Raw genomic sequence first — 25,141 nt, forward strand, 5'->3', positions numbered from 1 at the left:
TAAGCAGGGCCCAAAATCTTCGACGGTGAAAAATGAAGACCAACTCTACTCCCAGTAGCTCCGCTTCGACTAGAGCTGCCTCGGCAGTCACCGCCAACAAAAAAATGACTTGACTAGAAAATGAATTGACTAGCGTTGACTAGCGAGGATGACTGGTGAACTAGTCCAGTCAGTGGTTATTTTAACTGACTCGACTAATGAATACAAATCTGCCTCTTCATTCAACTGACTTCAATCCACATTTCCATTTCCCCCTGACACTTATTTTGTACCCCCGTATGCAATCTCATTGTACGTCCATATAAAGAGGAACGAAAACTCCTGATCCAAAAAAGTAGTTACCCCATCAATGGACGGTTTATTTTCTACCAATCGTGAACTCAAACCAACGAACGTAGACATTTATCAAGTATGCTATGAAGGTCTCCACGTTAGTATTAGTTAGTATTAGGCGTGCAAAATAGCGCACACACAGCACGCTATTTTATACGTGTGAGTAATTTTCGTGTACGATACAAAAAAATCTAGCTCACCTGTAGCGTCGGTAAACTCAAACATCGATGCATGCATAAAGATAGATGGGAAAGAGAGAGAGGAACGAATTCGTTTTGGGGGAAGTCACTTCAAAATGCAATGAGGACAATTTGACTGGGAAGAATAAATTGATATAGTCGAGTCGGTAGAGGGAGATAGCGACTAAACGCCCGACTGACTGTTCAGTCGTTTTGGCGGAGAAACTGCGTGAAGAAGCCAAAAGCCATTACTAAAGGCAGATTTAGACGATGCCAGTCGGCGCTCTAATTGAAGTATCCAGTGAATAGAGAACAGGCTTTCTGTTTAAGTTAGGCCAATTACTTGTTCGATACTGGTACAAGTAACTTGAACAGAGTGTCTGTTTTCTGTTCACTGGATACTTGAACTAGAGCGCTGACTGGCATCGTCATAATCAGCCTTAACTGACTACGGATATAGTCAGTCGGTTAGTCAGCCGACTGTCCTCAGTTGACTATGACTATGCTGAGCCCTGATCATAAGTACCAAGTTTAAAAACAATCGAGGAGGGTCGGGTCAGCGGCCAGCTGATTTGGGATGGAATTGATCTAACCTAAAATAACCTAATAAATAACAAAACCTAATAAAATACAAAAATATGTAAACTTTTCCACAGTATTACTTTCATAAAAAGCACACATTTTAGAAAACAGACAATTCCATTGAACCTCCTGCAGGGAAAAAAATGCAGGTTTTACCCAACGTCGTTTTTTATATTTATATTTTTCGTCATTCCTAGGAAAATGGATAATCGGAAATATATTCTTGAACATTAGGGTTTATTTTTAGGGATTAGGGATAGTCAAAATTACACCAATGGCTTTTCTTGGCGCGTTCTTCAGCGCCAAGGCAGTGCACTGTATAAGTGGAAGACTGGTCAACTGTGTGGAAATAAAACTCTTTTTTCGCCTTGAAAAAGGCAGGATATGGTTTCCACAGCAGTCTACTAGCCAGATATCGATGGTGTGAAGGTTTGCTCGGAAAGCAAGAGTGCAGAATGGAAGTCAAAAAACACTGGTACTTTTCTCCTAGGTTTTATTTAGCGATGTTGTGTGTATAACGCGTAAAAACTGAATTCAATCATCTCTTCTTCTTCTTTCTTTGTTTTTAAGAGGCTTTAAACTCAATCATCTCTCGACCGCTACCTCATTTTATGTGAAAGTGAACGTGTGGCGCTGGCGATGCAATTCGGTGCGCGGTGCTGTCGGAATGAAATAAATCTACCCCGCGCATGCGCTCAATGTGTGCATCGATGACGTCATTCCGGAGCGGTCGAATCGGGCGCGAACAGCTTTCGTCGAAGAATATTTTTTACAGTTTGGTCGTTAATGGGTTAGGCCGTAGTCTCAGCATATAACGTTGGTTGATAGTTGCCTAGAGTGAAAGTTAAAAAAAAGTATCAATGCGTCAAATAATGTATACCTATCGCCAGATGCAATGTGGCACGCTTTTAACATTTTTTTTATTTTATTGAGGCTTTGAACTTAAAAGTTCGCAACGTGACATGTGTGAAACCGACCCCATATAATCAGCACTAAGCAACAAAGGTATACATTTCAGAAAAAATCTCCTTCTGCAACGTGACATGTTGCAAAATGTTATCGCTTCATTACTTGTTCTTTTTACAGTCCAACTGCTTGTGTCAATCGTCCAATTAGAACGCGGAATTTTCATTTAGATAGGGCATGACCTTTTTCAGACTGTGTAATTTTCTTTATTGTAACACAAAATGTGCGTAGAAATATTTCCTATTGATGGATGCGAATATATCTGCGATCTGTCGATAAAAGGCGGTGCTTAACCCTTTCAGGACCATAAGATGTCCAAGACTAAATATGCCAATACAACACAATATTTTTGCTATTGTGGATGTAAAGTAAGAGAATATCACCAGAAAAACAAAGCAGGGTGTATAAATTTCCTATGATTTCATGGGAAATGTTTTTCTCTATGGACCATAAAAGTAAATAAACGAAAAGTTAGGTTTATTATATCGGTTTTTTTTTTATTTATTGCTTTGTAATACAAAAAACACAATAAAAATTATCAGAAAAGTAAAATAAATAGTTATGGTATTCTACGAAACAATTTCGTTTACTTGTGAAGCACAAGTTTATTATGTGGTCGGTGTTAAGTCATACCGGACCATGTTTGACAGTTCTTTTTTCATTCGTTCAGAAACACATTTACTGCCTTGGACATATGTTTTGTTTCGACACTCAGTAAAAAAATATCGATTCAATAATAATTGAATAATTGATAACAATTTTTGTAGAAGGGAAAAATATTTCCCTTTCGTAATACACAGCTTTCAAGAAAAAACATAAAAAATATAGCCCCCTTGACCCAAGACCATGTAAACTATAAAAATGTATTAGTTTTTTTTAATAATTAATAATTACGGGAACAAAATCATTTTTTAGGAATTTTAGTATTTAAGATTAGTGCATTGGCTTCAATTTGATATTTTGATAGTCTAAATTCAAAAGTTCAAAGTTCAAAAGCTATGAATTTTCAAAAAAGTCATTTTTGGAAAATACTAATGAAAAAAAAATCAAAATATGAGTCTAATGCAAGGTTGCCATAATAAAATATGTGTTTTTGGTCTCAAAATATATTTTTATCTGAGTTTTTTCCTTAGAAAATCTGTATCGAAATCTGCTCGGTATGAGCAAAATATTATTAGCGTGGAAATATAAGAGAATCCTTTCCAAGGGAAATTAATTCCGACCGCAAAGGGTTAATATAATATATTATATAAAATGTATCGATTTTACAGGTTTTCCTTCTCAGCCTAACCTAAAGATAATCTCTGCCGCATGTTGTAACACATGAGATCATGGTTGCCAACTATAATTTTAAAAAATCAGGGAGAATGAAAATAATCAGGATAAATCGGGATAGCTCATATTGGGTTGTCCGAAAAGGTAATGTCGATTTTTGAGAAAACAAAAACATCATTATCAATCAAAGCATTATAACTTAATTTTATATCCATAGTTCTGTTTCACAATCTTTCGCCATCTTTCACACAGCTTAAATATTCTATTCTTCCAGAACATGTTTGCTTCCTCGTTGAAAACTGCTGCGAGCCATACCTGTTAGAAACAGGTTGCTTGGTAGTAGCTCATAATACAGAATCCATTCCAAATCCCATCAGAAATAGAGTATATCTTTCTTCGGGCGAAGACCGGATATGTACAAGAATTATTGAGCATGGTATAAATCCTCGCATAAGCGGAAATGCTAGTGTTTCATCTGACTTTTTGATCGTTTATATTTTTTCCGAAAAACCTACAGCATCACTACAGTCAATAGCAGAGAAATGAATAATCAAATTTTTACTGAATTCATAATCCATGATTTGGAATGAATGTTTACTCAACAAATGATGAAAGCATATCAGCAGTGGAAGACTTGTTGAGGTTTTCCTAATTTTTATCATATTTAGTACGGTTATAGATATATTTACCATAGTCCCATCTGTTCAATACTCACCTGAAATATAAATGAAATTTGTAAATATATACTCACCTACACGACGCACTCACCACACCTAGAATATAAGATACACCTGCAATGAAATACTTACCAGTTTTTACACGCCGCACACACTGTGCGAACCCAACGACTGACAGTTAAACACGCATTGTTTACCATACACAGACACAACAAAACACAATTGTAAATATGAACACAAGAGAAAACAAAACCAATATACAAATAGAGACGAAATAGACAAGTTGAAATCAATAGCGAACGGAAGGATTTTGATAGTATTTTAATCTGGAAAGAAAAGTGATTGGCAAATTCTGTGGAGGCATTTTACGGTTGCCGAAAGTTTATTTTTACGTGATAGAGAGTGATAAAGAAGGTGCCGCAATCGATAAAGTGTACTGCGGCAATCAGTGCTTAGACACCATCATTAAAGTTGATTTTGTTTTGAATCAGACAAACAAATTTTATATAAAACCTTGTTATATTGACTGTGGATTCAAAAATTTTCACTTGAGTAATTTTACACTCTGAAACGTATTCCTACATTAACAACTCTGGGGATACATCTACATACACATTATCCTCAATAAAGCAATGTTGTTCCTCAAACTTCATCTCGTTGTAATTTCATAAATTCGTCAGACAATCTGGTTTCATGGAATTTTCTAGGGTTTTTGTTTCGTCGAGTAGTCAATAGCTCGCATTTACATAATCACATCACTTACCACAGTGAATCCTGATTATTCTTAACCATTCCTACTAACAACTATCCCTTCCATGATAAACGCTAGGGAACCACACTATAGAGGCGACCTTTATGGCCTTCGGGCGGCGAATATCATACTAACATTCCTTCCCTTCCCCTGGCCAGCTCGAATCACCGAAAATTGCACAACGAGAATGATTTGCTAGTCCCAAGCGTCATTCTGTGTGTTCTTTGTGCAATTTGGATGATTCAGGTCAATCACGGAGAGCAACTACGAACTGTACAGTCTACCCAAGCTCAAGCTCAAGCTCAAGAAAATCTGTATCGAAATCTGTATTGACTCTTTGCGTTCGTTTGTCTACTCTTAGCCACTACAGCAACGAAGTATGATAATATTATAATTTATGATGCAATGTATCAGTTCACACTTTTTCTAAACGAATTTTGATGTCTTGTGAAGTCATTTACGAACCAAAACGATGTAACTATGAATAATAGATAACGGTACTCAGTATAAAACAAAATTTGTCATCCATGCTTGAGAAAAGGATTAATGGAAAACTCCATGTATCGCAATACTGTGTAGATGTAAAGAGCATTGTTATGTATGTTCAAACAGAAAGATAAACGGCGTAAGACACCAAACTAATTATTTTTGTGATGCATTTCGCCAAACGAAGAAGAATTATAGCAATTTTTTTTAAACATAAACATAAAAACATTGTTTTCATAAGTTTACAAAAAATGAAATTGTTCATCTTTCATAATCCAATCATAATCTAATTAAAGTTATACATCACTGTAAAATAATTAAATAACATATTTCGAAATTTAATACAACCGCAAAGGGTTAAATTTATAAGGTCAATTTTGAAGTATAATCTTAACTTTGGTATCATTGATTGGCATAGTTATTATTAATTTGACAATGTTGATGGTATCTACGTCAAAATTCGCAATCAATTTGCTTTAGTAGGAAAAAAATAACAGTGTTATGTATTTATTGTAAAGCAGACCGATGACGCAGACTTTTGCATCTTTTCTACAGTACTGCAGTACTACATGCTACATATGAATGCCAAAATCATTCTCATTCAGACTGATTCGAATACTATACGAATAAAGTTGGTGAGTTGGGAAAAATATTATTGAAATCAAACCATAACTAATATTGGATCGTTAATTTGGAAAATCTGTAAATCTGTATAAAAACAAAAAAAACTGTAATCAGTATCTACAGATTTTAGGCTTCAAAACGTCTGAAAAATCTGTATAAATGCAGATCATTCTGTAGATATCCCCGGTCTAATGTTTTGCTATAACGAACAAAATTACCACTTTTGACGAAAATCTGAGAACCACTATATTGGTTTGGCATGGGATGGCTGGAATAAGATGTATCTTATCTTCATGCAATAACTTATAATGATGTTTCAAAACTCATTTAAAAATGTCGATGTCGCATTTTGCTCCTCTATTTTATTCGCCAAGTCACTTGACTCGAGTTTGAGTTTCATTGCTCATTGAAAACAGAATACCTCTTCAAAAATCTTCTGGCAGCTTCATTATCCGGGCAGCGTCGGCCATGATCCAATTAGTTCTATTAGTTGCATGCCTTTTTGAATGTATCCAATTTACGAGTGATAAAACCGTCATGGCGCAAAAAGGAAAGGCAAAATAGCAAACTCAACATTGTGCTCTCCTTATTTCCGTGCCGTTCTGCTGGATAGATGTCGGATCAACTGAATTATTCTACCTTCGCCATAATGATTCAATTTATCAGATCATTACATCGTGCAGCGCACACAATCGGTCAAGCCCTAGAAAGACTGTTTGCCTTTCCCTGTCTGGTTTGTCTTTTTCATTCAGAAAATTCTTTACCACTGTCGTAAACTTGCCTAGACAGCCCGAATATATGAAATAATAAACATTAATGTTAAGAGAACCGTCGAAAAGTGACCCCCAGACGGATGTCGCAATTTTCGCAGAGTAACGAAGTGGACCTTGAAAGATCCCTTATCCAGTTCCACATCAGTCCAGACAGTTGCTGCAGTTGGGGGACTTGGCAGACAATCTGCACTCTACTGCATTTATCCAAACAAACGTACCTTGTACACAGACACACCTCCTGCTAGATTCGGCCAGGCAGACAGGTCCTGTCGCACAAACAACACTATACTCACACCCTCTCACTAGAGAATATGCTCTAACTATGGAAAACACTGCCTCGCACACTCCCACATACACACCAACAACCAGAAGGTAAGTTAATACAACTTTTCCCAGAACGATTTTCCTCACTTCTATCCACAGTGCTCTTTTCGCTGCATTGAATGTTGTGGCATAGCATTACCTTTCCTCAATTCACAACTGCTCGCTTCTCGCCAATACACACCCTGGACAGGACGAATTCATACCCTCCGCCGTAAGACTGCACTATTTATGTTTTCTCCAGATTCACAACAATAGAATTCTCGCGCTCACCGCGAATCGATAAACTTAATTTTAGCCCGTTTGTTGTCCACCCAACACACAACGAAAATGCTCACAATTTATGCTCTGTTTTGAAAACACTTAACCCCATTCACGGCGCACCCCGTGCTGCCCAGGAGACACTCTTCTTCTCACTCTCAGCCTGGCTAGCTATCGACCGGAAGTGGTTCTTTTTAGCGGTATCGTCGTGCCGCGGCAAATTTATCGCGTCTCGATTTGATCAAAGCTGCTAACCAACTGATACCCAGAGCGCTGAGCTCAGCTCGCCAAACAGACCGTATGGCTGTTGTCTGGGTGGACGAGTTGATATGGGTTCCGCCGCGGTTCGTTGGTTTTGTTTGAGTGCCCTCGCCTTCGGTGTTTTCCCCGGTCGCGTGGTGGTGTTGATAGTGGCACTCAAAGTGCCGGGGCAATCAGTGCTGGCGGATGGTTTATCTTAATTTTCGTATGTACTCTTAATTTCTTATTGATTCCCTTATTTTTATTGAGTGGTTTTGAATATTTCCATCGGTGTCAGATAGCTGTCTGTAGTGATCCGTATCTCACAAAATATCGTTCGAATAATTTCAGATTTATGCTTGTTGAAAAGGTTACATTTCACATTAAAAATCTTTTGTTGTTTTCGATTTGATTCATTCACTTGTGTTGAAAAGGGACGTCAACAAAGAGAACATTTTAGCTCGTTTCTTAGTTTTCTTCGATAAAGGCGAAAATGCAAGCCAGAAAGCTTGCATTGTGAACGGCGTTTATGATCGCGACACTGTAACAGCCAATCGCAGGTAACTTAGATTACGTTGTGCTATTTCTGGTGATTTTGATGTCAAATGTGTCGAAAATGTCGATAACAGAATCGGAATCATCGAGTGTCACCATCATGTAAGCACTGTTTCTATGGTCCAGGAGCACATCGCACAAAAAATCGTTTGGAACAACTGAAATTAGGTTAGAAACAAAGAGAAACTCGATGTGTGGGTGCCATACGAGTTTCCATTTGAGAATCGCCGCTGAATCACAATCAAATCGACCCATCGACTTGAAGTGATGGAGAATGAATTACCTACAACAACACCACGCGGAAATGGTCGTTTACGAAACACAGTGAGTCTGCGTATACGGAGGCCAAGACATATTTGAAATGTTTTGTGGTGTATTTTGTATGGATTAAGCTCTTCATTCGGATCTGTACTGTACACAAATGGACCGTCTAAAGGTAGCAACCCCTCAAAAGTGCCCAGCTTTGTTGAATAGAAGAATAATTGTTTCACCAGAACAATGCCATGCCGCACACGCCAATAGAGACTTGCCAGAAACTTGGTGGCAGGATTTTGGAATGGGCATGATGAGCCTGGGAAACGAACTAGGAAGCTTATCGGTGGTTTTACTTTGCGTTTCCGAGAAAAGACCTAGTGGACCAACCTTGGGATCTCTGAATCCCACGCTCGAACTAGTCAAAAGAAGAGGTATTGTAGGCAGACAGTCCCCGTGACTAGAACAGGCACTAGAGGTATTGTCGAGGTCCGTCTGACCGAGGGCGAAGAGCAATAAGGCCACATAAGAATTATTATAAATAGAATATTTGTAACTCACGAAACTGTACCGTTGTGTTGTCACTTCATGTGGTGAATGCTATTGAAGCTCAAAGTGGCAATACTGATTCAAAATGTGCAGTTGCATTAGTACGTGGAATTAGGAAATCTCATTTGTATGACATGAGAAGTTGCTACAAAATGTAATTCTCGATGGATTCACAAACACTTCTAAAGTGTCCATATCGTTCCCCGTTTCCCGAAGCACCGTTGTTGAAACACATACCCAACATTTCCCAGATTAACGCTTATAACACAAATTTCAATACAAACCTTGTTGCTGCAAACTCAATTTAATTTTTAAACCCATACCCAGCAATATTAAACCGTATCTAAAATCGTATGAAATGCAAAAACACGATTTACAATATCATATATAGAATAAATCGTATATCAGAATAACAAGCTCCGCAATATAGCTATCTGTGGTCTTATATACGTACATTCTATAAATTGTTATATGACATTGTCAGGCCAAGTCGCATATTAGTGTGACAAGCATCGTAATATCGTATTACACGGCTTTGTATACGTATATTAGTGTGGCAGCGAAAATGGTTATGTCATATTTCAAAAACTGAGCATGTACATTTCGTTTATTGGCCCAAAATAATGATCTGTGCAAACTTTCAGCTCAATCGGACATGATTTAGGGGTGTCTCAAAACGCTCAAAACTTTGATTACTTAACCCTCCAATATATCCCGAGGAAGGAGTACATGAAATTATGAAAATCGAAAAAATGTTTTCGATGCCAAATGACTTCAAAATGCTTAAAACGTCGAGATCCGATGGTATCTTTAAAAAAAATTGTTGGCCGAAAATCGCAAAAAATCGTATCTCGGCTCACCCAAATTTGTCATGGATGTATGTACAGTGACTCAAACTCGAAATAGCACTCCACCATGCAGCTCTTTTTCCACTACTTTTGAAAATCGGAAATAAGCTTTCGAAACATTCTATTAAGATAATTTTATATATATCATCATTTTGAAGCTTAAACCTTTAGTTTTTGAAATATTTCACGAACATATTGTTATCTTGATGTGTGTAGATGTAGTGGACGAAAATATAGAGAAGAAATAAAAAATCGATTTCTTTCTGTTTTAACAGAAATTTTGTGAACACAATTTTTCACTAACCAACTTAACGTTCATATAGAACTTTTCCATACAGGGATATTTTTGTTTGAATGAAAAATTCCTCCCTCGTCTTTGATGATGAATAATTCAATAAACAATGATCGCACCGCAAATCGAAAGGAAACGGAAATAAATTCTGTACAAGTTTAATTTGTTGCTTTGACAAAAAAAATCTTTTTGCAACAATTTTTTAAAAAGTTCTGAAACCACGATTTTAGAACATCTTCTGTAATTTTGCAAATATTGCAGTAAGTTCTAATGTTAGCAGGGCCTAGTGTATCCCAAAATCATATAAGAACGTTTCATATGGCTACGTTTAGCAGTCTTTTTAGCCGGTCGATCAATGTTTGGAGTAAATTAAAGGAGCACTTCAACGCATATTGTACCAGAAGTTCATAATGCTATGCGTACTCTTTCGTTTTCATGCGTTTGTAGGTTCTAGGATTACAAGGAGTGATGATACTCACACGCATCCGTACGCATTCTTATATTATATATACTCCTTACCCACAAACTCATGAAAACGAAAGTTTATTAAATTATTCATCATCAAAAACGAAGGGGAAATTTTTCATTCAACTAAAAATTTCTCTGTGTTAAAAGATCCTACAGACACGTTATAGGAATCAAATGAAAGCTGGTTGGTAAGATTTGGATTTGGTTCATGGATTTGCTATTGAATTGGTTGACAAAAAATTGTGTTAATTCACAAAATTTGTGTAAAAACAGAAGGAAATCGATTTTTTTACATCTTCTCTATAATTTTGTCCACTACATCTACACACGTCAAGATAACAATATGTTCGTGAAATATTCCAAAAGCTAAAGGTTTAAGCTTTAAAATGATGTATATATGATTAATAGAATGTTTCGAAAGCTTATTATCGATCTTCAAAAGTAGTGGGAAAAGATCTGCATGGTGGGGTACGATTACGAGTTTGAGTCACTGTATATCGTCTCCATCTTTGAAGATTTTATACGATTTAATGTTTGCTGTGATGTGCACGGTATATGAATATGAAACGGGAATTTGTAATTGGTCATCAATTTAATCCTCTTCATAATGCATTGATGACATCATTATCTTGTTTTGACATCTAGGAATCGTATCCAACTCATAGCATAGATTTGAAAAACATCGACTTTTATGCCTAAAAAGCAGGATTTGCAGTCATTATTGATTTAATGCAAACAATTGAAGAAAACGACAGTAGAATCGCATCGAATGCATGCCTAATCTTACGCTAAACATTGTAAAATTTCAGTGCTATAAGCGGTTCAAAACACTTAAAAATTGTGATTCTGACGTGAGAAACGAAAAGCGAGGAAAACTTTCGAAAAAGTCGAGCCGCAACCACTTTTGGACAAAAATGACGCTCAAACACAAAACACTACTTGCGGATCAATTGGTCGGTGTTAAGTCAGACCGGATCATGTGACATTTTTTATGATTTCGAGAAAAACAACATAAAGTTTAATGCTCTGTAAATTTCAAAGCATTTAATTTTTTCGTTCAATATTGTTCTCAGAAATGTTCGCTACTCTCTGGCAATAATTTTACGTATGATAATTGTAAAAAACATCAAGTATCATGCCAAAAAATGCAGTTATTCGGCTGCCTATACGTACATGGTCCATTCTGACTGAGCCAAATGAAGCATTTTTTGAGAGTTGGTTCACTATGACTGAACAATTTCGAAATAATTCTCAATGAATTAACAGTTGTGAGTCAAAGTGTGCCATTCTGCTATGAAAATTAGAGCGAGAAAGATTGTGAGTTTGGAACTGCATAAACATTTGTTTGCGTTCAGCATAATAGTCTCTGCCATCTACTGTTGGCATGAATAGGATTGCGCGGCAAACATGTTAAACATAAACTTCCCATTTTCAATCATCTTAGACAGTATTCGTCAATAGAATCGTCAACTTTAAATTCACTGTCATCGCTACAGCCTAAATCGCACTCTGAAATAGTACATTTTGCGATCATTCACACTGAAGACCAGCATTTTTCTCTGATCCGTTCAGTCAGGAGGACCAAGTATATTTTTTGATATACTCAGAATGTGCACATTTTACACTAACGGGTTCAAGCACATTTCAACAAGGTACCTCTTAGTTTCAAGAAAATGTTTTGTTGGTTTGAATCCGGAACTTGGATATTGTTTAAATTCAATATAAAAATGATTGAAACATGGTCCACTCTGTCTGCACATTATATAGAGCCATTTCGCCATGGTAAATTGTACATGGTCCGCTCTGACTGCATACTATGAGGGATTTTCGTTGATCAATCATAACAATTTCGATTCGTTATTCTTGCTGTATGCGTGATTTTCCAAATCTGATAAATGTGGTATGTAGCTCACATAATGCTTAACCAAATGTAATCAATAACTCAAAATTTAAAATTTTGAGACTTGGTCCCCTCTGACTTACCACCGACCAATTGATTGTTACTCATAAAGCCATTTCCATACGTTTGAAGGCTATGGGAATAATCCAGAAGATCGAAAAATGGGTTCCACATGACTTGAACGAAAGACACAGGAAACCCGAAAAATCACATGTGAAATGCTGCTCGCCAGATACAAAAGGAAGTCATTCCTCCCTCGGATTGTTACTAGTGGTTAAAAGTGCATTTATTGCGAGGATCCCTAGCGTCAAATATCTTGGGTAAGTTCAGGCAAACCATAAACATCGGTCGCACTATCAAATCGATATAGATGACAGACAATGCTTTGTGTTTGGTGAGATCAGAATGGTTTGATATACTAAATGAACTAATTCCGGATGACGATGAAAAAACTACCGAAGAATGGAACAAATTTTCCTAAAATCCTACATTTATTAGGCCTTCTACAAAAATGCTCCGACGCCTAATGGGTGGGAGGTCGGAGCAAACGACCAAACGATGGAATGAACTCGACCAAAATGTTTATGTTTGTGTGGAAGCATCAGTCGGGACCGGCCGTGTTTTAACGGCTGAAGGTGTTGATGAATAACATCTTTCCGGCGAAGTCGACTTCGTGGTTTGATGGATAACGAAAACTACTTGACGCTGGTCGCTACCGACGCTATACGCTATTCGTTCATCTTCGTTAATATTCATTTAAGCCATGAAACATAGTGCTGTAACGGCTGAGTAACTTTTCATTGAAATTTTCATGGCACAAAGTTATAAAAGATCAAGTATATTATATGCATCGAAGAAACAAACTGACAAATCAATGGCAAACAGTGAGATAAATTCATTTTTCTGTTCTGACAACACTGTCGTACGCAGCAGGAGAGTTTTTCTAGAAGTTAAACATAACCCACTTGGAGTTGAGCATGAGTTTTTATCCACTTTTTATTTTCCACCAGCTCTCAAAACTCTTTTCGTTCTTGTTTTGCTATCGCCGTTCGTGTATTTCCTACACTGACTGCCTTCTCGCAGCTGCGCAGATTTTCCACCAGCTGTTATCGTAACTCACTCTCACTCTGTCGTCGTCTCGCCAGGCAATTATGCTCTTGCTCTCCCACCCATTCGAGCCCATTGAATCTCTGGGAGATCTTCGTCCTATTGTGAACCACTGACTGTCAGCGATACACACACAGCCATTCTAATTATGCTCACGATAAATTTTCATCATTTATGAATGCGTCTACTCGACTACTCCCAAACAATGCACTACTTATGCTGGCCCCGCTACAATCACTGCTTGGAGCGCGTAGGCGTTCATGGCCTTGCTTTATGCTGTGTGCTAGTCGATAGTCATCAACCAAGTGTTTAAGCGTAATTCCGTGTTTCTAACCGCGTGGTTGAGAATTTTTCCTATGAGTCTAAGATCTTGAATCATCTTTCACTTCGCGTGCGTATTGAACTTGCATGTATGCATTACACGTTCACCACAACCACGCCGAGGTGTATTGACGATGTTAAACTATTATCGTCGGCAGTAATTGAATCACTGCTTGCAACGATACCGCTACTGACTGCAAGTTACCACAACCAACCTGTCTTGCCCCAAATGAAATCGAAACTTGACCCGAGGCACCTGCCTGTTGTCGTTCTCAGGTATTTTCGATCTAACGATGCCTGTCTGCAATAGGTTGTTTATCGATATTCCACCCCTCACGACATGCGCCTCGAGGGCGATAGAGTGTGAGCTTAGTTACCTGCACCAACACCAGATAAGTAGCGACCCGGTAGCGACATTAGTTGCAATTTTATTTCCATCCCGGTCGGATCTCATTTTGCCGGAGATCGCGCTCAAGTGTGTCGGGGAAGTGTACGGGCGCTTCGAGTGGTCAATTGAGACGCAGATTAATCGTTTCGGGGACCGTGCAAGATTCCGGCATTCAACGGCTTACTCCGGGAGACGCTCGAAACTGAAACAGTTATGAAGGTTGATTAATGGTGCCAATTTTAGTGATTAGTCGATGAAGTAGCAATTGATTAGAATTAGTGGTAATCAATTTCAGCTTGTTTGCGCTAAAATCGTGATGTGATAAGCGGTATATTGCAAGTTAAAAAGTATTGAAATAATTAAGGAGTAAGCGGACATCACGATGCATCACACGTCAGGGAAAATGCAAATTAACGTGTTTTTAAAGCGTCGGATTGGATTACAAGCAGGTTTCACATTCTAGCGAAGCACTTGTCGACACAAGCTTCGCCTATCTGTAATTGCAATGTAACAAGCTGCAAACTGGCGACAAAACAGGGTGCAGATTGGATCCAGTTTCATCATTGTTATAAAAGCTTCAAATAATGTGAACACAAAAAGAATCTTTTTGTTTGCTTTCTTTTTGAATTAAACATTCAATCTGACTACATGCTTTACGAATTGTGTATGAGTCGCCAATTGAATGTTAATTAAATGTTAAAAAAATAAGTTACTTACGTAGGTAGCTAACACTTCGTTTAAAAATGTCAACATTTTGGGAACTTATTAAATTCTTCGTAGAATGATAAACATTTTCTGAAGAAAACTGAAGAATTACTGCAGTTAAAAATATCGCAATTGCTTCTAATATAAACAGGACCGAATCAACGGTCGCGAGCCCGTTCGCCAAGATCCATGGGGGAATATGTTAATTTAAATGAGCAAGCTAAAGTGAGTGATAAAATAAGAAAGTGATAGTTTTACTGACATTACAGAATGTAACAGAGTGGATATTCAAAAAGTCATTCGAATACATAGAGCTTTCAAAACTTCATTCACAATGCCTAGCAACTTCAGAGTAACTAGAATATATGCCGCATTACTCAAAATCTTGGATTTGACCGATGGAATCACTTGTCGTGTACATGAAGATCACGGAGAATTTTCAATGCGGTATATGGTAGCCGAATGACATTCAATACTAGACAATCGTTTTTTGGACAAGCGGCAAACTGGTAATCATTCGTATGTTGTATACTTCCACAACATTAAAATGAACTACCCATATAGGGTTAGTGGAGGCGAAGTGGTCACCTGCTTGTTTGGTAGTATAACTATTGACTACTGACACCGTATTGATAGGCACCCTGAGTCACCCTGTACTTCAGTAGAGCTGTTGCACGTCGAAATATAAATAAAAACAGAAATTTCTTTCTCGATAGCCATTCGGCCGTAGTTCTGTGCGCATGGTATCTAAGGAATTTCTCGTGAAATTTAGTTTATTCAATCTGATATATTGGACAAATCATCAGTTTGAACGACTGTTCACATATTCTAGGAGAGGTGAACAGATATTTTGTTGAATCTCAGCGATGATTTAGCATAGAAATTACTTTGATGTTTGGGGGCAAAGTGGTCATAGGTGCATAACGACTTACAATGTTCTTTTACTAATACTCATATACCTCATCACATTCTGCTCTTGAAAAGGTTCCATTTGTGGATTAGACCCTGGAAAAATATGCCACTCCAATTAAACCATGCCTCATTATGCGGAACGTTATGTGTTTCTTACAACGTTTTTGTATGCATGAGAAAATTTGAATTGGTGCTCTAGGTGAATAGACCAAGCTTGTTTGATACCTTTACCTACTAAATCGAATATGATTTGAACAAATTTGGACGAAAAAAACGCATAAATCTATTCCATTTATCTTGATATGTACGAGTGACCACTTTACCTCCAAGCAAAAAAAAAAAGTTCGAATTTTCACCTTTTCTTCTAATGATGAAAAGTGTACTATTTTGAATTTTTATAGTAAAAACCGTTTGCTATCTTGAAGAACAATGAGTTGAACTATAATAGTCTTAGAAAAACGGGAATTGTAGCGGTATGTGGACGCTGGAAATGGACATATTCCTTAGGGTGACCACTATGCCCCCACTTCCCCTATATAAATTATTGCCTGAAAAGTATAAGAACCAAAAACACCCGCACCCTTATAAATAAAAACAGTTTGAAACAGTCTATTGACCGAATTGAGTTATTTCTATGAAACTGTGTGTGTGTATGTATTTTGTTGTGAGAAGACAGTAAGATCTAAAAGCATGGCCTTTACCCATTGGCACTTAAAACGACTCCATACGATTCTTTGTTTTTGCTACTACTTCGAAGGCAGGCTGTGCTCATGTACCTTTTCGAGTTTTAACTATCGTTGGTTGTTCACCGTACGCCGTCATAAGGTGTTCCGAAGGGTTGGACAGAGTATAGAACTTTGTGGAACTCCTGCCGAAATATCCTTCAGTTTCTGTCCCCCGTCTGTATTGTATAACATGATCCGATTCTGGAAATAAGTCCTTAAAATCTTGTACAAGTAGACAGGAGCCGTTTTTCTGCATAGGGACACGATGAAGGCCTCCCAGCTGGCATTATTGAAGGCGTTCTTCACATCGATCAAAATCGACGTCACCTGAGCTTTCTCGATGCGTCCGCATTCGACTTCCCTCTTTGGAACTGTTGAGAATGATTCTTGAGCTTGAGCTTGACCTTGGGTGACTGTACAATTCGTAGTTGCTCTCCGTGATAGACCTGAACCAACCAAATTGCACAAGTTGGAACTGTTGAGAATGATTCTCTTCAAGAACTTACTTATAACTGAGCCTGTAAAAATAAACGAATTTATAAAAAAAAAAGAACTTACTTAGTCTATCCAGCAAACATATAGAACTATACGATGTTGGATCCTTATGTGGCTTACCTGATTTCGGAAGCAGCTCCAACTTTTGGATGTTCCACTTCATAGGATAGTGACCCAGTGCTCCCATGGTCGAGTGGTTAGCGTCACACATTATCATGCCGGGGGTTCGGGTTCGATACCCGTTCTGACCGGGAGATTTTTCGTCAAAGAAATTTCTTCCGACGTGCACTGTGGTCAGGCGTATTCTAGAACTTGCCACTCTAGAATACACTCAGGGCGTGTTATTCGGCATAGAAATCTCAACTTAGTACTACTAACTAAAATGACGCAAGTAATAAATATGTCTAGACAGTAAAAGTTCCACTGGGAACGTTAGTGCCATCCAAGAAGGATAGTAACCGTCGTTCGGGCATTTCTGCAGCACTATCCTAAACATATGAGAAATAGCGAGGGTTGCCGATTTTAAGGTCACGTTGGGAATTCCGTCGGTGCTCTCTTTACCTCAAATACCTTCGCACTCGCGATGAGTTAATCGTTGGTGACTCGTTATCGTTCAGCTTATTCCACCTTCGGTGGATCGTGTTGCAGAAAGAGTGCTTCCACGATGACCTCGAGCTCGAGCTTTCCCGGACATAATTCGATAGGTGTTGTGGAGCTTCTGATTTTTGCCAACACGATTCGATAAGCACCAACCCAAGGATTTGCTCGAATCTATGGAGAAGTACTGAACACAATCATGAAATTTACTGTATGTAATTTTCCAATGTTTTACACATTATATTTCTTCATATTCCCCCTTATTCTACGCCGCGAGTGACGAGAGATAGTAAAGTTCCTCGCTTCATTGTGGAAGCTACATTACTTTTCAACTTCTTTTTGATACCCGAGTCGATAACATATGAGGACACGACTTCAAATCTCACCTAGCGACAAACTATAGTCACGCCATTCGCATGCAGGAATGCAGTGACTTGAGCCATCTCACCTCATTCGCCGCGCGGAATAAAGGGGATTATTGATAGCGGCACTCCTAGTGATCGAAGCTTTTAACAGCATTTTGTTATTTGTAATCAGTTCTGCTCGGAAATTGCACAATGCAGTAGGAAAAAAAATATTGTGCATAGTCACCTCCAAAATTCATCAGTGTCAACTTGGGAGCTTCTCCCCTGTTGGATGTGAACCAGTGTTGCCACACGTACAGATTTATCTGAAAAGGCAATTTTTTTAGCGGCTCATAAAAGTATTTACAATGTAATAATTGATCAGTTTCATTAGGACGGAATTTCTTACAAGAATCGTCTAAAACGATTCGCATCGAACAGTGGGACCGTGATGATGGGGGATACGAATTCCGTAATGCGCTTGATAAAAATCGATTGCCCAGATCTACACCCAAAGTTAATTTTTAGCACATTTTCTGGCATCCCGATTTATTCCATTATATGAGCTGAAAGATAACATAAAATGTTCTACTCCCCAATACTCCCCAATCATTTGTATAATATATATGCTAGAGCCAATATGAGAGAGCGAAACAGGAGACACATTTAAATGAAAGCTTTTCGTATAGTTTGCCAAATACACGACCCAGACAGAGAAAGATATATTCTCGTTCATGTTCTTCTTTATCGGCTTAGAAAACACCTTCCAACTTCATTTTATGATGAGGTGTAATATTATCACGCTCCTTTATAATAGCGCTGGCAGCTATATTGATAGCGTGGTCGTGTAAAGTAACTTCGCATTCCAGCCGGCCTTGGTTTGATCCCCATTGACGTCGTATGGCCTTTTTTTTGCACAATCCCAAATGAAAAGAGAAAAGAAAACAGAAAGAGATGTCTGCACGCATACATACAAACCATTTTTAAGCTTCAAAATAGCTCATTATTTGCGCATTTGACTCTCATGACCAAGAAATGGCATCTTTTCTGCCAAAGATGGCATGTTTTCTGCCAACGCTAGTTTGGGTGTAGTAGTCGTCAAATGTACATGTCATTCACTGGTTTTGTGTGCTAGTTATGCATGTGCGAAAATCCCTGACTTCCTTGAGCATTTTTTAGGGACATATATATATATTCCTAAATATCCAAAAGCCCAAAAAGAACTACAGAATTCGAGGTGATGGGAATGGGAATATACAAGATCTGGAGAATTAATTCCGTACCCAAAAGGTAAAATTAATCCGTTAGGAAATCACAGTTTCAGAAGACGAGCATGTGCAGGATTGGTGGACAAAATTGCCTAAGAAGAATTGACGGCTCGCTCGCATTTTCGGCGCTACGATGCATGTTTGTAACGTTTTCACTATGTCTCACTCCTCGGTAACTGTCGAGTGATTTTTTTTTCTGAATATTATCAGAACAAAAATAAGCTTCGAAATCGACCCAGCAACGATACGATGAACGCTATTTTGAGATCGAATGATTTGATCAAACATCGTGCTCGAAATTTTTTATAAATGATAGTATGCAGTCTAGATTTAGAAAACCGTTGTATAAGCATCATCAAACACAAGAATGACTTGCAAATGTAAATGTAGTATTTGTAGTAAATAAATGAGTATTTTTTCATGCTAATAAAATAGATCTTTTTCTACAACGAATATTTTCGATAGTAAAGATTTTTGGAAAAAAAAAGTACAGATGAGAAGGATTTTTAACCCCTCTGGTACAGATTTAAATGTGGCAACACTGGTGTGAACCACTGTGTCCATTATTTTGAACTTGGGAGCTAGATTATCAGCCGTTCCATGCCGAACCGATGAGGTGGTTCACAGATTTTCATGATTTCAGATTTTCAAAATTTTTATTATGGGTTCCTTATTGCAAAATATTAGAACCGCATTTTCCGAAAAATGTACTTTACCTTTTTTCTTTTTCCAAAAATGTTTTTTTTTCAAAAATTCATGACTTTTGATCTACTGGAGCAATTTAGATGATCGGCATATTAAATTGAAGCCAATGAGCTAGTTATACATGCGTTAAAATCAGATTTTGTTTTCGTAATTTTTTATTGTATTTGATCTTTCTTATAGTTTACATCATTAAAGATTATAAAATATTTTTTCACATTTTTTCTTGAAACTGAAGTTTTCTACACAACGTACCCAAGTATCAGAGAGGTGTTTTTTGGTTTTTGAATCATGGTGTTTCAAAGATGGCTGTTACTCTAAGAGTACTGAGGGCGCAAGTCACTGAAAAGTCAAGCGTCGGAGTAAAATCCTTGATCGTCAACTGCGGTTGAAAGCCATTCGGAAAATAATGGCTAATCCCAAAATCTCGAACTATGGTTTGACGAAAAAACTGAATGCTGACCGCTGTAATGAGCGGCGAATCCGTCACCTGAAAGCGTTACCGAGCGAATGGACAACCCAACTGAAGCCTCAAATATCAAACCGTGGTCAAAACTCGGGCTCGTAAGCTGTACGACCAAGTGCTGACAAAACACGACAGATGTGTCTCCATCGAGGTTGTAATTTATGCGAAAGCCGATTTCAATAAAATCCGGATAAGACCATGAATTCGAAAGCGCTAACGGGAGTGTCTCAACAACCGATTATACCTTTCATTAGGTTCCATGATGATCCAGTTACATTTTGGCCAGATCTAGGCAGCTGTCATTACAGCAAGGACGTGCTGTAACGGTATAACCACTGGTTAGCTCATCTCGAAAAGCTATTTGTCTTCAGTTCCGTCGAATAGGGAAGTATTGGACGATAATGAAGTGGAAGCTGAAGATGAAGGGAGCAATCACCAGCGTCAGTCGGTCAGATAAAGAATTGGCGAATCTTGATGAGCGGTATCAACAGTAAAGTGAGAGAACTTCTTCGAAAAAATGATAAATTATTTGGTTCCTGTTTTTTTAATGAAATATGTATATTATAATGTGATTATCTTGGTTCATCCTTAGAAAGTGTACCAGAAGAAAGAATGTTTAAAAAAATTAATAGTTATGATTTAATACAGATTTCGATTCTTAAGATATAAAAACGTTTTTTTGAAGTTTCTTAAATCTAAATGCTACCGGGAAGATGAAAAAACGTAATAGCTAGCAATGAACAATACTCCCAGTAACATGTTTCATGTATTTTGAAAATAAAGCACCAATTTTCATATTTTTTATCACCACCGCATAATAGACTTGAAAAACAAACAATGGCGAGAATGCCATGTTGAAGTATCCAATTTATGTTGACTGATGATTCTTACATTTTTCCATTGTATCAAACGATTAGCGATAATCTGCCAAAATAGCTTACTTATATCTTGTTACTATGATGATCGATGCTTTTATAGAAACGTGTCATTCGCCAGTTCAAATGCGATTGTAACCGGTTTCGAATTGTCATCGACACTCTTGCTTCCGTTGGCTAATTATTATTGACGTTACAAACAAATAGAATCACATGATACCGCAATGACTATCGAAATATCATAAGCATACGACATTCCCATTGAAGAAAATTATCTTCCAGACGCTGATCATCGCCACTCTGATGATTGTGGCTGCATGCTACGGTCAACAGAAAACATCTCCCTGTCCGTCAGTGTTTCTTTACGACGAAAAGGAAGACACTTCGGACACCTGGTATGGCACCCTGCGGCTAAAAACCAACGTCCCGCTGCATGGCATTTTCATCGACGTAATCTTCGATGGGCAGATTTACGTTTTTGGGGTAGGTCTCCGATTTTCCTCTCCAATATTATATTAATCGACTCTTGTTCCAGGCATACTTCAAGGATGTTACCACCAAAGACAATTTACACTTCCACATTGAAGACAAATCGTACCAGTTGAAAGCAGGGGAAACATTGATTCTGAAATTCTACGTAAAACACTCGGACTACAGTCGGACACCGTTGCTCCGACAGGTTCGTTTCAACGGACAGAATGTTTGCGTGGATGTACCCACCGTTAGACCGAACACAATCAAACCAAACACGGAGGGATCGTATGACCGACCCGTGATTTATCCTCAGGAACCCATAAAGAATGAGAACCATCGCAAAACGTAAGGTTTACAATAGGCTAAAGGATGAAACTATTTATTTATAGTATTTAGAACTTTTCAGAAGTGCTAACAAACCAGGTGTAAATATTCCATCGGTGCAACCTATAAATCCTGTTGTTCATTTAGATACATTTGATACTAACACTCCTGTCTACGCTTCCTCTACTGGCAAATCCTATGATAATTCTGTTTCTTCCAATGTGAAACCCAATTTGATTGTAAATAATTCGGAATCCCAGACTGATCACTTAAATGTGAACCGAAGGTACTTTACTTGTCACCCGTTTGATATGCTCTAACAAGAACGCTTCTCTACAGAATGTCAGAAACGGTGTCCAGTGAGCCGTCCCAAAATCGCAGACGGCCACCTCTGACGAGCAACGAATCTTATGACCCAATCCAGGATCCAACAATCTGGAGAAAGCCTACGAGCAGCTCCTCGCGTGAAACTTCCACATCGAGGCCAGTTCGTCAACCGGTACCAGGTTATGAAAGTAATGAGTATGCCAATAGCAGAACTCCCACTCCCGCGGATGACCGATACTATGATGGGGGCCGCAAAACAACAACCGAAGCCACCGTGTACTTTCGAGGGGATCATCATCAGCAGCGTTCGAAAACGACAACGGAGAAACCGACCTTCTTCCAGGGCGACTATGCCTTTATCAAGAATGTCGAAACATCCGTAAGCGCACTCATTGCTCCTTAAAAATAATATAATCAGCACATATCCCTTTCAGACCCACTACATCAACGCGTACGACGAGGATATCTGCGGCACGATAGTACCGAAAACAAACCCGTTGATAACTCATGGTTCGTCCGCCCAACATGCGCAATTTCCCTGGCACGGAGCCCTGTACCGTTCGTCTGTAACCGAACTGAAGTACCTCTGTGGTACAACACTAATCTCGGAGAGATTATCACTCACGGCAGCTCACTGCGTGGCTAGGGAAAAGAGCCGACGTCCAGTTGAGTCCGGCAGTTTACTGCTGTACTTCGGCAAAACTAATCTGAAACAGTGGAACGGACCAGAGCAGGATGCCAAGGTTGATCAAATTCTAATAAATCCAGACTATAACCACGAGCGGTTTTTCGCCGACATTGCGTTGCTCAAGCTGAAAGGTGATGTTAAATTCGATGCCCTCGTTAGACCGGTTTGTCTGTGGAGCTTCGACGAGGATTACAAGCTCTTGATCAACAAGGTAGGGTTTGTGCCGGGCTGGGGATACACCGAACGGGGACTGGTCAGTGAAGAACTGTCCTTCGCACAGATGCCTGTTGTAGCTCACGAAACATGCATTTGGTCAAATCGGGATTTCTTCAGTAAGGTCACCTCGAATACATCGTTCTGTGCAGGATTTAGAAATGGTGAGTTATGTTAAATGGTTTCCCATTGACTATAGCATGTAATATTGTTTACTTTTCGTAGGTACATCTGTTTGCAACGGCGATAGTGGTGGGGGTATGGTTTTCAAACAGGGCAACCGATGGTTCCTTCGGGGAATTGTTTCGGTTAGCGCTGCGCTGCAGAACAAAGTGAGCTGTGATCCACATCACTATGCGGTGTTTACCGATGTTGCCAAATTCTTGCGTTGGATAAAAAGTTACATGTAATGTTTGTTTGACTTATATATTCAAATAAATTTATACCCGTTGATAGTCGTTATGGAACCGAACAACACAATCAATGTAGCCAAAAATATAAACATTGATATAAAACAAGATCAGAATATTTGATTTCCATTATAATGTGCCATTGATTATAAACTCCTGCTGTATGTTTGTCAAAATGAGGTAAAAACAAAAATGTAAATTATTTGAATTGAAATGAATTCAAACTATATAACACTGTACGATTGAATAGATTGCAATCATACTCGCTACTCGAATATTACGTTGAGAAAAAGAAATCCACTATCTTAACGTGAAATTCAAAATTTTATTTAAGATGCTTCGGATTGTCCAATTTGAGCCAAATAACCGTTTTGTTGAACCGTCCTGAATCATATTTCGGACACTTTGTAGTAATATCATGAAATACTTTATCCACTGGTGATATAACTTTTTTCTAAATCAATATCACAATTGATTCTTTAAAGTAAACTCTTGGTTTACTCTCATCATATGAGGATTACATTTGAATTATAACGTAGTAGGTAAAAATCTAACAACACTACTCATAATCGTTTGTGGTTGACGTTCGCTTAGCGTGTGTACGATAATTAAACCGTTCATCAATATTTAAATTTCTCTCGTGTTTCTTCAGTTCTCATCGCCGTTATAAGTTTACTGTTATTATTTGTAAGTATTGCATTTGACTATAAAATATAATCAAGTGTATAGTAATTCTCCTTCAAAAAATACCAAAATAAAGTGTCTGAAATTTGAATCGAACTTTTTTCTCACGATTCATATTTCGGACAATTGAAATTGGTAATAATACAGGGTCTTTCAGATTAAACGCTCACGCAAAAAAAATCGAATAGCTCCTTATAATTTTTTTTCGCTCCATCGATGGTAACACTGCATTCCCCACTTCGGGACGATAACATTCGGCTACTCGTTCAGTCTGATCGGATGGATTTTAGTGTCAAGATGTACAATTTACAAGAACGTGTATTTTTCAGCCGTATGGCACCCGCCATGTTTTTGATGCCAACATCTCACACGTCAGAAGTATTTGTTTTCTTCAAAACAGCGATCCGCGTTGACGGCAGTGAGCTTCGTTTACTAGTTTAGGGGAGCGTCAAAGAACAGCTGATTTTCAGTCGGAGTGAACGTTTTCAAAATTAAAATTATGAATGAAAGTTAGCTTTCCCATATCAAATTAGTATTCTGTTTAAATTAAAAACATTTTTGTTTGCAGGTGGGGAAAAAGTCTCATACGAAAAATGTTTATGAAGACAACTTTATATTATAAAGAAAAAAATCAGCAACAATGTTGGAATTGTATGACCATATGGTTGAATGAAAGTCAGAAATACGTGTTTCTAATAATTAAATAACATAATGTGAAAATTTTCATTCAAACTCTAAAATTTGAAAACCGGCTTCGTGTCTTCTAATCTGGTAGAGATTACAC

General features: G+C 38.1%; 2 protein-coding genes across 5 annotated transcripts in view; one reads left to right on the forward strand and one right to left on the reverse strand.

The window, feature by feature from the left end:
* LOC129775035 (galactosylgalactosylxylosylprotein 3-beta-glucuronosyltransferase P) overlaps window positions 1-7,508 on the reverse strand; it is a 128,311-nt gene extending 120,803 nt beyond the window's left edge. The window contains exon 1 of one of the 2 annotated variants that reach the window (XM_055779206.1): window positions 7,110-7,508. The gene's annotated coding sequence lies outside the window, so the exon portion shown is untranslated. Of the gene's footprint in view, window positions 1-6,864 lie in introns of both variants that reach the window. The other variant, XM_055779205.1, reaches the window with a different exon arrangement.
* A 6,656-nt stretch (window positions 7,509-14,164) lies between these two features.
* Window positions 14,165-23,938, forward strand: LOC129775034 (vitamin K-dependent protein C-like). 3 transcript variants are annotated; one of them, XM_055779202.1, is made up of 7 exons: window positions 14,165-14,367; window positions 21,520-21,720; window positions 21,773-22,056; window positions 22,118-22,321; window positions 22,375-22,741; window positions 22,797-23,427; window positions 23,489-23,938. In XM_055779202.1, the coding sequence occupies exons 1-7, from the start codon at window positions 14,362-14,364 to the stop codon at window positions 23,671-23,673; spliced, it is 1,878 nt and encodes a 625-aa protein (XP_055635177.1). In that variant the 5' UTR covers window positions 14,165-14,361; the 3' UTR covers window positions 23,674-23,938. The 3 variants fall into 3 exon arrangements, with proteins under 3 accessions (XP_055635177.1, XP_055635178.1, XP_055635179.1); XM_055779203.1 differs by having other exon boundaries at window positions 22,121-22,321; XM_055779204.1 differs by lacking the exon at window positions 22,118-22,321 and having other exon boundaries at window positions 14,168-14,367.
* Window positions 23,939-25,141: the final 1,203 nt, after the last annotated feature.

The sequence above is a fragment of the Toxorhynchites rutilus genome, chromosome 3, assembly GCF_029784135.1.
Source record: "Toxorhynchites rutilus septentrionalis strain SRP chromosome 3, ASM2978413v1, whole genome shotgun sequence".
NCBI lineage: Eukaryota > Metazoa > Arthropoda > Insecta > Diptera > Culicidae > Toxorhynchites > Toxorhynchites rutilus.

What these genes read in the sequence shown, in the direction of transcription:
- LOC129775034 (XM_055779202.1), top strand. An exon ending in CACTTAAATGTGAACCGAAG is followed by an intron (nt 22,322 to 22,374) that starts GTACTTTACTTG and finishes GCTTCTCTACAG; the next exon opens with AATGTCAGAAACGGTGTCCA. An exon ending in CTGTGCAGGATTTAGAAATG is followed by an intron (nt 23,428 to 23,488) that starts GTGAGTTATGTT and finishes TACTTTTCGTAG; the next exon opens with GTACATCTGTTTGCAACGGC.